Raw genomic sequence first — 14,362 nt, forward strand, 5'->3', positions numbered from 1 at the left:
CAGCACGTCACCGCCATGCATAGCCATGCACTCCGTCGTTCCACAAGTATGCCGTATCGGGCCGGTATTTTTTATGGACCACCGCCGTCACTCCGCGCCATGCCACTTCTTATAGTCGTTACTTTTCCTGCGCCATTGTTGTTGTTGGTTAACTTAAAGAGGCAGGTGGTCGACATCAACATCGTGTGGGAATCACACGACAAATCTGTTTCCCACGGTCTGAAATTATATTTAAGAGGATGTCAAACGAGTTTTTGAGTCATTCTTAAGTCAGTTTCGAAACAGGTCGTCGAAAGACGGACGCCGTCCATTAAAAGATCTCCACTTCAAAGTGATCGTTTCAAAGGAAGAATTATTTTGAATTGCAAAACAAAGTCATAAGCACGTGTGCGTGATCGTTAAACGGGTTTATAAGTTATTTAAATTTTTATTATAAATAAATGACGGCGGACATATTTTATTGATACACAAATAACAGTGCGTTGGACTTGACAATTTTGTGCGATAAACCAGTGGATACACAAAGAACTTTGATAAAACAAAATAGATAACTCGTAATATACAAGCATTCAAAAAAATGGTTATGGAAATGTCGAAGACCTATCAGTATCGTAAAGTGATGAAGCCCATGTTGGAGCGAAAGCGACGGGCACGGATTAACAAATGCCTCGATGATCTCAAGGACCTTATGGTTGAGTGCCTGAAACAAGAAGGAGAACATGTTACACGTTTGGAAAAAGCTGATATTCTGGAACTCACAGTGGAACACATGAAAAAGTTGAAGCAACGCGGATCCCTCTCAGTGAAGTACCCCTCAAAGTCAGACTGCTTTCGATCAGGATTCTTTCACGCGGCTGACCAAGTGTCAAAGGTTTTAGCAGCCACTCCGGGGGTTGATGTGGATCTCGGGACGAAATTAATGACATACCTAGGGAATCGCCTGAATCAAATTTGTCATAAGGAAATCCAGCAAATTCAACAGTCGCCTGAAGCACTACCATCTATTCCTTATGAACGAAACAGTATATCGCCAAGCTGGAGCGATTCATCTGACTGTCACTCCCACCAAGCCTACCTGAAGCAAGGATACCCTTATCCCCAGCCAGCACATTCAAAAGTGACTACAGAAGTTACGAGCGCGAATGATATCTGGAGACCGTGGTAGATGCTAGTAAATCAGTAGTAATACAACACTTTTAAATTATGGGCTGTGCAATATTAAGTTAGGCGAAACTATTATTTCTCTGTGATATGGAATTGAGCTTTAATAAAACAAGAACAAAAGAAGAACTTTTGTTGAGAAATTCAAATGAAATACTATATTTAATTTTGATTGTTCAAATTCTTGATTTTTCAAAGTCAGCTCAAAATGGGAGCGGTGGACACATTGGTAGGTATTCAGGAAAGGATCTCCCTTATTACTCCTGCATCTGCAAAAAGACACTCCTGTTTAATGAACTGATCGAAAAAAAGTGGGAAAAGCCCCCAGGATCCTATGAAAATTGGACTTGATGAAATTCTTTCTATTGACATTGAACGAATGGGCAATAACTAAACAATCTGTCTAGACTCTTATTTTTGGAGATCCCTAATAGATCTCGGTGAATGATGGATCTGATTAATAGTAACTGCGAGTTTAATATCTAGCCGAATATCGTTTGTACAAGTTAGCTATTGCCGAATTACGACACCGTCGGGATGGTCATTGGTGTCTGCTTGCATACCAATCTATTTACGTGTTTTACTCCTGTTTCTGAACGCCACATTTTCCTCTCCCATCTTCTGTACCATCAATGTTTTATTCATTTTGTGGATCAAAGAATTAGGCAGAATTATATATTTATACCAAAATATTCCCCAATCGCATGCTAGTGGCTCAAAAATTCGCAGTATAAGGTCAAAAGAACGGTGTCCTCGTCAAAACAAGCTTTCATTATAGGGTCCCATCGGAGCATGTGGCTTATTTTAAAACAAACAAAAAATAAAGTTGAAACCACCTATTATCTATTTCTCTAAAAATAGATTTAGATTCTTAGATTTTTCCAGTAATGGGTTGGATAGATTCTGCCATTAGAATTGTGTCTTGGGGCATATCAGTGTGATCTTCTTAGTTTTAAGTAGTTTTCTGTGTGTTAGAAGTCTCGGATAACTAAGCTCAGCCGATTGCGTTTTAAATTGAATATAGTGTGGACATAGTAGACAAGAGAATAGATCAAGATAGATTTAATTCCTGGCAGTTTTGCGTGAGTACCCGCCCTGTCTGCTTCTCATTCGTCTTCGAACATGTGACTGGTGGTACCAGTTTATATTGAATGCAGGCTCAGCATTCATACTGGTGGATCAAGGCCTATCTAAAGCCTCTACTGCAACTAAGGAATACGGCATCCGACTTATATAGCGTAACTCCACGCTTGACCCGAGAAGGCGATATGAACACAACCGCGAACCCCATGAAACCCCCACAAGGCGGCTAATCACAAATAACTCGGCCAGAGAACACATGCCCCAGGAATTCTCCTGAGTCATAAAAACTCAGAGAGTTATTCTGATTTTCATGTTACCAGATAACCTGCAAACTCGGTCTGGTTGCCGCCAATGTGGATAAAGTGTTTGCCGGTGCCGCCATTTGAAAATTTTTTATTGGCCACTTGGTATTGACTAATCCTGACTTTTGCCTGCCACCGATGGGCACGAGCTAGCCACGACAGTGTGGAAGTCCCCGGGGATTGCGTGTTTTCCAGCATAGAAGACCTGTAAGGGGCAGGCCTCACTATAAAAAATAAGAAGACGTCAGGACCTGAAAGTATCTCGGCAAAGTAACACAGGCCCTAACCCTGCCGTCTCCATACTCCTCGTAATGCTTGATGTCACAAATGCCTTTAGTTCGGTAAGATTTCAGATATACTAGGTGCACTAGAAAATTTATTTCACATGGCAGGCTATCATTTGTGCATATTGAGGGGTTATCGGAAAGACCGCTCCTCTATGAGACGCATCAGGGCCAAAGTAGGTTCAAAATCACGTCGGTAGTAGCACATGGACCCATCTTAGGGCCGGACCTCTGTAACACTTCTTACGAAAATCTGCCAAGACTCGACATACCAGAAAAGTCGGATATACTACTGAATAGGCACAAAACAGACTTTGTATATCCTAAGCATCAAAAGCAGTAACTAAGTAGGTTGGATTGACTAACGATTTGAAGATGAGCATTTTTAAGTAAATCAAAGTAGCAGCGGACTTTGGCCTTAAATCGGCCGATGGAAAACGTCAGGAATTTTGGGATAAAGCACTTGGCAAGCAGGTGTATCGTAATTGCAATGATAAGGTACAGAGACGGAGAAATTTTGGGGATGGTGTCTACCTACTGCGGTCTCTCAGAATCAATAGCGATTGTGGTCGCGAAAGTGATTATCATTACCCTCCTTGCCAAGGAACGTAACACGAAGTAAAATGAACTACAAGTGCAAAGGACGAGACTCAAAAGAAGTGGTTGATCGTGCAAAAATACAACGCACAATCAGGAGGCAGAATGTAAATTCGTGGTTGAGTTTCTGTAACCATCTTCTAAGCATGCGTGAAGGTTATCAGAATTACCTGCACAGGAAGGTACGATGTGACTGACTGTGTGTTTTGCAATAGGGTGGTGAACGACGCCAATCACATCTATTCTTTTGTAAAAATTGAGATGGGATTTACCAACAGCTTTATGCAGATATAGGAAAGCTCTCAACGGACAACAGTTGTCAGAAAGATGCTGAGGAGCGCTGATAGATGGGCCCGGATGGCGCATTATGTTTAGATTCTTGTCACGAAGACCAGTCCGAAACTTGTTTAGAAGATTGTTACCGTTACCGTTGAGGAAGCCCAGCAATTAGTGCGTAAACACATTCACTTACTCTACCTAAACAAAAACGAGAATATCGTAAGAATGGGAAATAAAGCCTAAGAAGGTACCTTGCATTAGAACCACTAATTCTTATTTCAGAGCGGAAAATGCAAATAAATTGTTCGCTCTAATTTTACTGTATATCAATGGTTAATAAATTAGTCCTTGGAACATTTAATGGCACAAGTGAATCTGAAACCTAGCGGTGGGAAACAGCATGCATATCATCAAAGGAAGCCTTAGATTTTAGAGAAACACAGTGTAAAATCTACTTTCTTACGAAGACCCCAAAAAAGATATAAAGGTTACGCAAGATGGGGTGCTAGTTTGAGACAGGTGGCAAGATAAATATTCCTTGCGAGTTCGCCAATACAAAGCCACATTTACACTCAACTTCGGACATCTAAGAGATACTGCAGAAATGGAAAAGGGAATTAAACTTTAGAAACTGTAGTAGCAATTTTACAAAGCGGTTTTGTGTTCATTATAATTCATATATGATACATGTCGTGTTTACGAATTAATATAAAGGAGTAAATATCACCCTGTAAGGACTTCGGTGACGCTGCTCCCAAGGCAGAGGTGAGGCAGCATCTGATGAGCTGCATCTGCCCTGAACGAAACCGCAAGTTATATTGATTATTTACATTGCAGTATGCAAAATCACTACTCCTCAAATCCGTTTCAACCCCTCCAACGAATCTCCCAATAAATTCCTTCACTCCTGGAAACGGCTTCTAAACCCGAGCAAGTGGTCAATGGGCATCATAGGCCCCAGGGCGAAACGTGGATTGGTAACCACGATGAAGCATGAAACCTGGGAAACGCCTGCTGAAACAACACCTGCTCTATTATTAAACCCTATTTCCACCTCCACGTGGTGATCGCTGAAAAATGTATCAACTGGTTCTCCAGGTTGGGGGTTAGGCAGGGCTGACAACCCTACACGGAAACTCGATGTTACGAAGCCACAATAGGACACACAACGGATTAACGATTTGCGCATTTTCTCATGAAACGTGTTGTGCGTTCCTGTACAAAAATGGAGCTGCCTAGTAGCTAGCGGATATCCTGTCCCAATATCAGGCTGATGTAACAGCGTTGCAAGAGATGCGCTGGATAAGGACGGCTTTCTTGGAGAAGAGCCACTACACCATATATTATAGCGGCCATCCAGTAAACCGTGTGCTCGGAGTATCGGCTTTGAAAACATAAGCGAACGGCTATGTATCTGCGCTTGGGAGGCAAGTTTAGAAATATAAACTTTATTAACGTTCACGCCCCTACAGAAGAGACTGCAGAGTCGAAGAAGGCTACCTTCTATGAAATCTGCCCCAGATATGATATTAAAGTCATAATTGGGGATTTTAATGGCCAAAGCTCTTACTGTACAAGACTATGATCTTGCCAGTCCTCATATATTCCTCGGAGACTTGGGTTCTTAGCAAGAAACATTGCGAATTCTTAGCGGCGTTCGAGAGAAGAATCCGCCGAAGAATTTTTGGCCTCTACATGAGGATGGACGATTCCGTAGTATACATAACGCCGAAATCTATGAGCAATACCATGACCATGAGGTGCGTGTCACTTAAGTCTATAAGGGCAATATCTATGGTAGAAAAAGAAAAAAAAGACGAGGTAGACCCTGCCTGAGATGGAACGATGGCGTAGGCCAGGACGCCAGACAGCTTTTAGGGATATCGAATTGGTGGACCCGGGCGCAAAGCCGTGATGTCTGGGGTTCCTTATCAAAGCCGGCCTAGACCGGATACCGGTTGTTGCGCCGTTGATGATGATGAAGTGCGAAACTATCGTCTCCCTAGGTAGAATCTTTGCCCGGAAGATGACATCGGACGCACGAATCCTGAATATCAAAGTCGGAGTAGCTTCCATCTCCAACACCCCTACCGGTTTACCTACTCTATCCCTAATCCGCCCCGAAGTAAAACTGTTTTGCTTTAGCAGTTTGGTGGACTTGAGATGATATTGCCACTTACCTCAGCATTGCGGAGCATTTTTTCCAGGGCCAGGTTAACAAGGATATATGATAAGGCAGCCCCTTGTCTTAGACAGTTGTTGCTAGTGATAGGTCTCGATAAAGATAATGCTGGTTTTATCTGGTATTTTTATTGGTCAGAGCCAATCTAGTCAGTCTTATCAATTCCTTCAGGATACCGAATTCTCTCATGCTGTGTGCAGTTTTTCCCAGGTTATGATACAATGGATGGAATTAAAGCCGATGAAAAGATGGTGCAACTGATGGTCATATTCGAACAATTTTTCTATCGCTTGTCACAGACTGAATCTGATCTGTTGTGGTTTTGACTGAAGTGAAGCAATTTGGAATAGGCCAATGATCTTCTGGGCATAGAGGGCTATTCGACCTAGCAAGATTGCGGAGCATATTTTATAGATGGTCCTGTGCAAAGTGATACCTCAATTGGAGCACTGCGTGATATTCCCCTTTTCAAGTATGTAGGAGATAATGCCTCGTTGCCAGTCGTAACGCGTTGATTCGCTGTTTCCCATCTTGAGCATCAGCTCCTTGGTGTAGTTGTTGGCCTCCGTTGCTAGCTTACATTCATTATCGAACTGGTGATTATGGAGGTCAATCGTCGATGCTTTATCTTCAGGACCTCTGTTAATTGGGGTTATTACGGCATCCATTTCCCTCTTATAGGCGTTACCGAGAACTCTGTTATGGATGACCTCAGTGTTCATTGTCAGAGGGAATTTGATGTATTATTTTGTGATTGGAGCCCCCAATATATTCTGAATATTCTCAAAACTGAGAGGGTGGCTTCGTTCAATTAGCACATGATCCGGACAGTAGAGGCACATGTTTGTTTGTAGACTGCTTTTCATGCAAACCAGGTGCTTTCAGCAATTAGTTGCTGTGACATTGTAGCTGGATTATCTGCAATCCGTTGTCATTGGTAGTTTTTTGTAAGCTACGGAAACCGACTTATTGCCGGTGCAGTCCTTACTTGACTGCCGCAAGCTTCCAGGATTCATTCCATTACCTCGTAGAGGTTATTTTTTTCTGACTCTGCAGTCTCTTCTATAGGAGCGTGAAGCGACCTCTTTTTCTGTATAGGGACTGCGCGCTCCATGAGAAAATATGCAAATCGTTCGTCCCTTTTCTTTACCGTGTCCGTCGTAGTAAAATCCGTCCAATTTGAGGCTACTTTCATGGCTTTGCCATTACGTGCAGGGTTGTATACCCTACTCAACCTCCAACCTGGAGGACCAGTTGGTATAATATGGCCCGTTTTTAGGCCCTGGAAGGTCACCTTCATCTTTTCCCGCCTGCAGCTCTTTGTTTAGAAAGAACTCCCAGCGGCCAGCACATGGAAGTGGAGCTAGGGAATAGTAATAGAGCTTTTAGTGTTTCACAAGTTGTGGGGGTGGGTTTCAATTAATGTCTCGGCTTAGGATGTATACTGCCCTTTAACCGCCCATTGGTCAATGATAATCTGTGTTCATGGGTCTATCCGGCTTAGCAAGATTAGAGGGAATATCGTATAGATGGTACTTAGCAATATATTACCTCTAAAATTACTGCATTGAGAATTACATATATCCTTTTCTATGTATGGGGAAAATACCGCTTCGATGCCAATCATTAGGCTGATGATTTGCTGTGCCACACCTTGAGCATAAGAGGATGAACCGCTTGGTGTAGTTACCTGCATCTGCAGTAATTCAATCAACTCCTCATAATATTTTGATTGTTGAACAACCTGCTCGTCGAATTTCGTGGTAAGTTTGTGCGAATGCCCGCGTTCTTTGAAACTGATGCTTTGTTCAGTTTACAGCTTTGCTTTGTTCCGTTGTTAGCTTATGATTATCATGGCACCAGGAATTCCAGCCAAATATGTTGTCCTCAGGTGATTGTAAGGGCTATTTGTTGATACTTCAAGGCAACTGAAAGTTTCGGTTATTGCCGCATCCATTTCGCTCTTGTAGATGTTTCGAAGTGCTTGATTCTGAATGTCTTCAGCGTTTAATCTCACTTGTCACTTGTGTGGTTATTCAAGCCCGAAGCGCGGATCCGAGTCTTTAATAACTCCCTATAAGTTCTAATATTATCAAAGCTGAGAGATGTCACTATTAGTTGGATAATCCTCAGTCCGTTGTCATTGGTAATTTTATGCAAGCTATTGAAACCGACGTATAAGCTGATGTGGGATCCCTACGCGTCTATTAAAGTATCTTAGTGTGATTTTAATATTATACCTGAGCCAAGCTTCAAAGGTTCGTTTCACTGGCTTACAGAATGTACCCATATCCGACTCTGCAGCTTTCTCGGTAGGATCGTGAAGTTAATGGGGGTGGTTTTTCGAAATTTAAGTAGCAAGTGAAGAGTGTAATTTCAAAGTTCGCCAAGAAACCGGTTCCTGTGCAACAGGACAGCTGTGACGTCAGCCTTATATTGGGGCAGGTTATCGGTAAGTTGCTAAGCAGCTTTCAATCTATACAGGGAGTGCATCTTTCATGAGATGCACAACTCGTCTGGCTTTTTCCTTTCCTTTGTTGTGTAATCTGTTCAGTCCGGGACTCTTCATGTGATTTCGTAACACGTAGTAAGGCAGAGTAAAATTGTGAGGCTTAACCCAAACCCAAAACTGGAGAGCTAATTAGCATAGTTTTTGCCGTTCTTAGACGCCGGAGACTGGCCTTCTTCATTCTTCAGCTGTAAGTTTTCGTTAAAAAAGAGCTCCCAGGAATTTTCATATGGAAAGGACGATGAGATTTTGGAGCAGAGTAATTGGTATTGATCCAGGAGTCTTTCCTCAGGTTGTCATCCGTCAAATGGAAAGGTTTTAAAATTACCGTAAAGCTTTCGAGCGGCTGGAGATAATACTACCCAATACAAATCAAGTAAATAGCTATGGGAAGGGAACATTGGTTAAAGATGTCACATTTGAATGTGACATAATTATTTAACTTCCCAAAATTATACCCATAGCGAATATCAAATAACAGTCTTCAGGACAAAATAATTTATCCTTGGGACGTACACCTCCTATGATGCAAACTTGTTTCTCATTGGGAGGAAACTTGTTCCTCAAATGCTAACGTTCCAAAATGCGTAGAATACACCAAAGGGGTTCAGAAATCTTCTTTCAACGGAACTTCAGAACACCAGAGTATTATATCTCTTATTCCTAATATAATGAGGTAGACCCTGAGCTGTAAATAATGTTATTATCTTTCAAATTGGTTGAAGTCCGAAGCTTGGAAATTTAACGTATATTTTAGACATATTTATATTCCAGAAATTGCGGAATACGAGAATAAAGTGATTTTCACTCAGACTACATTTCAAGTGCCAGTCGCTTATTACCCCTTTCTAATATTTGCTAGTTTCACGTGAAATTTATAGGTCTACTGCTAACTTGGCAACTGAATTAATGGAGGTTAATTTAATACGGCAATGCGGCCTTGGAGCACATTTCAGCCTAGAAAAAAATTCAATTAATATTCCCAAAGTGTGATCTGCGGATATTTCTTCCGAAATCCTACACACAGACGATAGTCGGAGGCAAAGTTTCATTGCTGACTACTAACAAAAAACCCCTATTTTAACATATCTACATTCCAATATGATCGCCACAATCTTGCCACATGTATGAAGCGTGAGTGGGATGATCTTGCCATCAAATTGAAATTTTTCTTATCGCTCCCTAAAATACCTGTCATGAATTTCTTTACACCATCCCTTGAAGTGAAGACCATAGATGAACAAACGGATTTTCTCACAGATCTTCTTAACAGTCACAATGTTTTTCTATGATGTTCACATATCATCTTACATTAATTGAACCATCTCCTACCAGATAAGGACATACATTCAGTCCATTACACAACTTTTCCATAGCCAAACCCAATCAACTATGACTAACTAGTACCAAATAATAGCCTCCTGAAAAGACTCGACTCTTCCTTAAGGCTTGTCCCATTCTCCAGCAACATCAACAAAAAATCAATTTTTTAGGAGTGAAACTTATTATCTAATAAGGAATAACTAAAAGAAAATTGGTCCAGTGTTCGAAATACACATAAGGATAACAACAGATAAAAAACCCATCTTGAAAAATCATTAATTTGTTTCAAAACTGCTGAAAATAGTTCGGCCCAGTCTCCTGATCCCAATGCGGACAACCATTAAACAGACCTAGAGAAACCTATAAATTTGCCCAAATATATTCTTTGGTCCTAGTTTTCAGCTTCTATGTGGTTATAACCGTAATGAATATCATCTAGAAAGGTTTCCAAAGGTCTATTCACCACTCACAATAAGGTTAGGCCCAAATGCTATCAAGGAAGTACAATTGAAGGCTTCTAAAAATGCCATGACATGAACCGTACGAACGGGATATAATATTCCAATCCATAACCAACTTGGATAATTGCCAAATGTAAAAAGGGACGTGGGAACCAAAACTCAGAAATCCTTCGAATAGCAACAAACTGCTAACCTTCCCTTTATCTAAATGCGCTCGAAAAAAGATTCAAATTACAGTTTTGAAAGATATTCAAACGCAGCCATGACTAAAGGACATAGAAAAAAAAGGTGGAAGCAAAAAGTAAGCCTGCACGTGTGCCCTTTTTTCTGGGCTATCTGATGCGATCCTAAGCGATTTGTTGGCCATAACATAATATCAGAGAATATCAAGCACTTTTTTTGCTTCTTGCCATATTCTAGAAGAGAAAATACTTTACAAGTCCGTTTTGGCTGAAAGGGAATTGAAAACAGGAACAATAACATTCAGGATCATGGATGAGTCCTATACAACGTGTGGGAACTTCGGGAAACATCACTTTCCCACGATTTTCAACTTAGCATCCATTGCACATTCATCCTTCGCTCCATACTCCTCCAACATTTGGTGCTTCCCATACAAGTGTCTCAGTTTCTTGAAGATTTTCGAACACCTGCCATTTTTTTGTGCACCGATTTCATCTTATTTCATGGCGTATATGCACTTGGGTGTATATCTACACTGTCCTTATGTGATGGCTCCTTTTTTCCTCCTTCATCAATTCTGAAGCAGTGCACCACATGGCATGTGTAGTAGATGGCGGAATTATTGGAACAGATTTAGTCCAAAGCCTCAAAATTATTAGCTCACCATTGATCTGGAAATATCTGCTAAGAAAATTTTTTGCAATAGATTCTATCTGAGAATCACTACTTCCTTAAAATCAGTCCTAACTAAGCAATCTATACTTAAAGGACATGCTTGGTGTTTAATCAAAATTCCGTGCACTACTGTATCCCAATCAGATTTAGATCTTTTTATGCTATAAGGTTCCTTTGGGCCACAAAAAAGAATCCCAACAACCCGAACATGTGGTGGTGGTAGCGTCTTCGGGACTATATAAGCGGTGCATCCCGAGAATGTCATCATCAGTTCAAACTCAGATATTCCTTGAGGAACATTCATTCCCGTTCAGTTTACACAAGTATTTTAAAAAAACTTCCAAAATGTGTGTGGATTCATCACGTGTTCAATTTTCGCTGAATAGCGTCAATCATTCAAAGAAGTTCGCAACCAGCTACAGTATCAAGAAGATGCTCAAAGCGATCTTCAAGAAGTACAAGGTCAAGGACGCCAGCTCCTGTGAATCTTTGGAATCTCTGGAATCATTGGATAACATTCGAAATTCACAAGTCGAGGATTATTCTACCGAAATCGAGGACAACGCCGCCAACGAGAGGCTATTGGAGAATTACGAGCAATTGAGCGATTACGAATCGGAGGATGACGATCAAGACAAGTTCCTGATACCAGTGAATTGTGTTCAAACTCCAAGCGGAACATTTTTCTGGACAACGACCCAACAACCTGCCGATAAGGATCTCATCCAGCCACTCAACTGCTACACTCAATATCAAATTGCAGAATTCCAACGATGCGATCGTTGGGCACAAGCTTAATGCGAATATTGTTTTGTTGTAAAACATTTTTGGTCTTCCCAAATTCCATTATGTCTTCCACTTGACCGAAAGCTTTAATTCATTGTGATATTTTGTTGAGAAAATTATTCGATTTATGTTTACGATCTTTGATGATATTGTGATTAATAAAAAATAATTCGTTGTAAATAGTATCTTTTATTGGTATTCTTTTCTCTTTGCTAAATCTGAGCTGTTGGAGTGATCAAATTCTTGAATTCTTCCTGTAACAGAAAGTTTAAGGCAATCCCCGATTTGTTTAATAACTTCAAATGCAATTTTCCTTCCCCTACGCCTTCTTTTCACTTTTTTGAAAATCACTTGTTCCTTAGAAACAGATTATGCACCTGAAAAGAAGCAAAAACAAGTGATGTTTCCCTCGACTGTAATATGATCTTAGAGACAAGTCATAGGGGTTCAAAATTCATGTTGCAAGGGTAAAAGGTGCAAGGCTCAGTACATCACTTTACCTGTGGTGCGTAATGTAGGGTAAGACTTTGCAATAGGGGTGTACGAGGTATATGTGGCAGATATGTGTGCATTATAAAGTGTGCACTCAAATACAGTTGACTCTTGATAATTCGAAATCCAAGGGACCATGGAAAAAGTTTGAATTATCAAGGGTTTCAATCAACCAACTTGGATTTTTTTAAGATGACAAATATACAAATGTATTTTAAAACTTTATTAATATAGGGCAATTAATTACAACATACAAAATGTATTAATACAAGTACAGGCACACCTCGACTTATCACGTTAATTGGTTCCATAAGTCGAAGCGTAAGAAATACATGCTCGTATGCATAGGGTAGGTAGGTGTCGCTTATTTCTTATATAACAATTCGGGAAACCGGAAGCTCGACGCTTCAGGTATGAAAGGTTTCGTTTGCTTCTTCTGTAAGTATATTTGAGTGCAGAACTATCCCATTTCTACGTAGCCTGCTATATATATACATTTAGCATATCAGACTACTGACTTTAGTGTGATATTGATATTTTTTTTTCTTTAGTTTTTAAAATCATTTTTATTTTTAAGAAATAGGTAAGAATAGTATATAGATTGGAAAAATGAACAATAAAAAAACAATCTTTTAAAACAATAAAAATAACTTAAATCTAATGGCCACTGTGGGCTCTCAAAGTTTTCGAATAACGATTTGCAGGCAGAGAAGAGAAATTTTACAATAAGTTGTCGGGAAATGGTCAAAAACCCGACAGAATTCACTTGGCCTTAGTGGCAAATAAGGAAATATAAAAGTAATAATAGTAATAAATGTTTTATCGCTTCAAAAGATACTTTTAACTTAAATTATTGTTATATATTTTATATTATATATTTTTTCTTTTTCTTGCAATAACATCCACAGGGAGAAAAGTTAATAATAATAATTGTAATATTTACAAAGAAACAAAGAATAATAACGTATGTATGTATAAGTTATTATACAACTGGAGGCAAAATCAGCACCCGTTCAATATGTACATATTTACAAAGCCCCACCAAGAAACAAATGACAGAACTGAGCACGGCCACCGCTAACCAGCATCCCGCAGCCACCAATACCAGGATTTTTCTTTTTCATCCCGCTTAATATCAATTGCTCTCGCTCTGGAGTATCTCCAGTCGAATCCCGGAGCCCCCACTGTCAAATTCGAGAGGTATTCTATCCTTTTGTCCGTGGCCCGTCTATGTATATGATACATAACCGGATCACCGGCAGAATCAAGAATTAGACCATTTCTGTCAAGATACACGAACGCTTCGGGAGGAATGAAGCCTGTCGTGAGAGTTTTCTCGAAATACCCATCATTTGGGTAGAACGGCTGCGAAACCCAAGGGTTCTCGCCATGCGAAGCAAATCGCACTATATGATTCCGAATCAATCTGACGATAACTGTGTCGATTCTTGGCACAGCAGCAGCTGCATACATCACTTCATTAGTTACATAGTGCTCATAGTTTGACGAAGCAGCCCTATTAAGCCTAGTGCAAGCACGCAGACATTTCCTTTCAAAGATCCTTATTTTCTCCATTTGTCTAGCACTGAAATTAAACCAGATAACACACCCGTAGGTGAGCACCAGTTTAACCAAAGTAAGATAACAAATAATCTTAACCTTCCGACTAAGATGTGGAGCATAAAAGGGTCTTCGAAGAGACATGAATGCCTTGCGAGCGCTCTCTAGCGCGACTTTAACGTGCTCGTTAAATTGGAGACGCTCGTCAAGACGCACACCCAGGTATCTAACGCACTTCTTATGAGGAATGCGCTCAGAACTATCCTCGTTAGCGACAATGTTGAAATCTCTCCAATTCCTTTTCAAGTTCCTACTGGCGTACGCCAAGGAATTTCGAAACAGAATCGTTTCACACTTTTGCGCATTGATTTTCATCCGCCAAATGTTTGTGAAGAACTTAATATCATTGAAGATCTTCTGAAGTTCAACTTGCACCTCAGTTACATTCTTGTGTGCCGTGTAGGCTATCAGATCGTCACCAAAGG

The 14,362-nt window shown here is 40.4% G+C and overlaps 2 protein-coding genes across 2 annotated transcripts; both read left to right on the forward strand.

Annotated features, from left to right (window-relative positions):
* Positions 1–260: 260 nt before the first annotated feature.
* On the forward strand, positions 261–1,306 carry LOC119660385 (enhancer of split mbeta protein-like). The gene has a single exon (XM_038068910.1). The coding sequence runs from the start codon at positions 578–580 to the stop codon at positions 1,163–1,165; it is 588 nt and encodes a 195-aa protein (XP_037924838.1). The 5' UTR covers positions 261–577; the 3' UTR covers positions 1,166–1,306.
* A 10,010-nt stretch (positions 1,307–11,316) lies between these two features.
* Positions 11,317–12,005, forward strand: LOC119659724 (enhancer of split malpha protein-like). Its single transcript, XM_038067981.1, has one exon. The coding sequence runs from the start codon at positions 11,385–11,387 to the stop codon at positions 11,835–11,837; it is 453 nt and encodes a 150-aa protein (XP_037923909.1). The 5' UTR covers positions 11,317–11,384; the 3' UTR covers positions 11,838–12,005.
* The last annotated feature ends 2,357 nt before the right edge of the window (positions 12,006–14,362 follow it).

This window comes from Hermetia illucens, chromosome 6 (genome assembly GCF_905115235.1).
Source record: "Hermetia illucens chromosome 6, iHerIll2.2.curated.20191125, whole genome shotgun sequence".
Classification (NCBI taxonomy): Eukaryota; Metazoa; Arthropoda; class Insecta; order Diptera; family Stratiomyidae; genus Hermetia; species Hermetia illucens.

Coding starts and splice junctions, on each gene's coding strand:
- LOC119660385 (XM_038068910.1), top strand. CDS start 578: ATGGTTATGGAAATGTCGAAGACCTATCAGTATCGTAAAGTGATGAAG.
- LOC119659724 (XM_038067981.1), top strand. CDS start 11,385: ATGTGTGTGGATTCATCACGTGTTCAATTTTCGCTGAATAGCGTCAAT.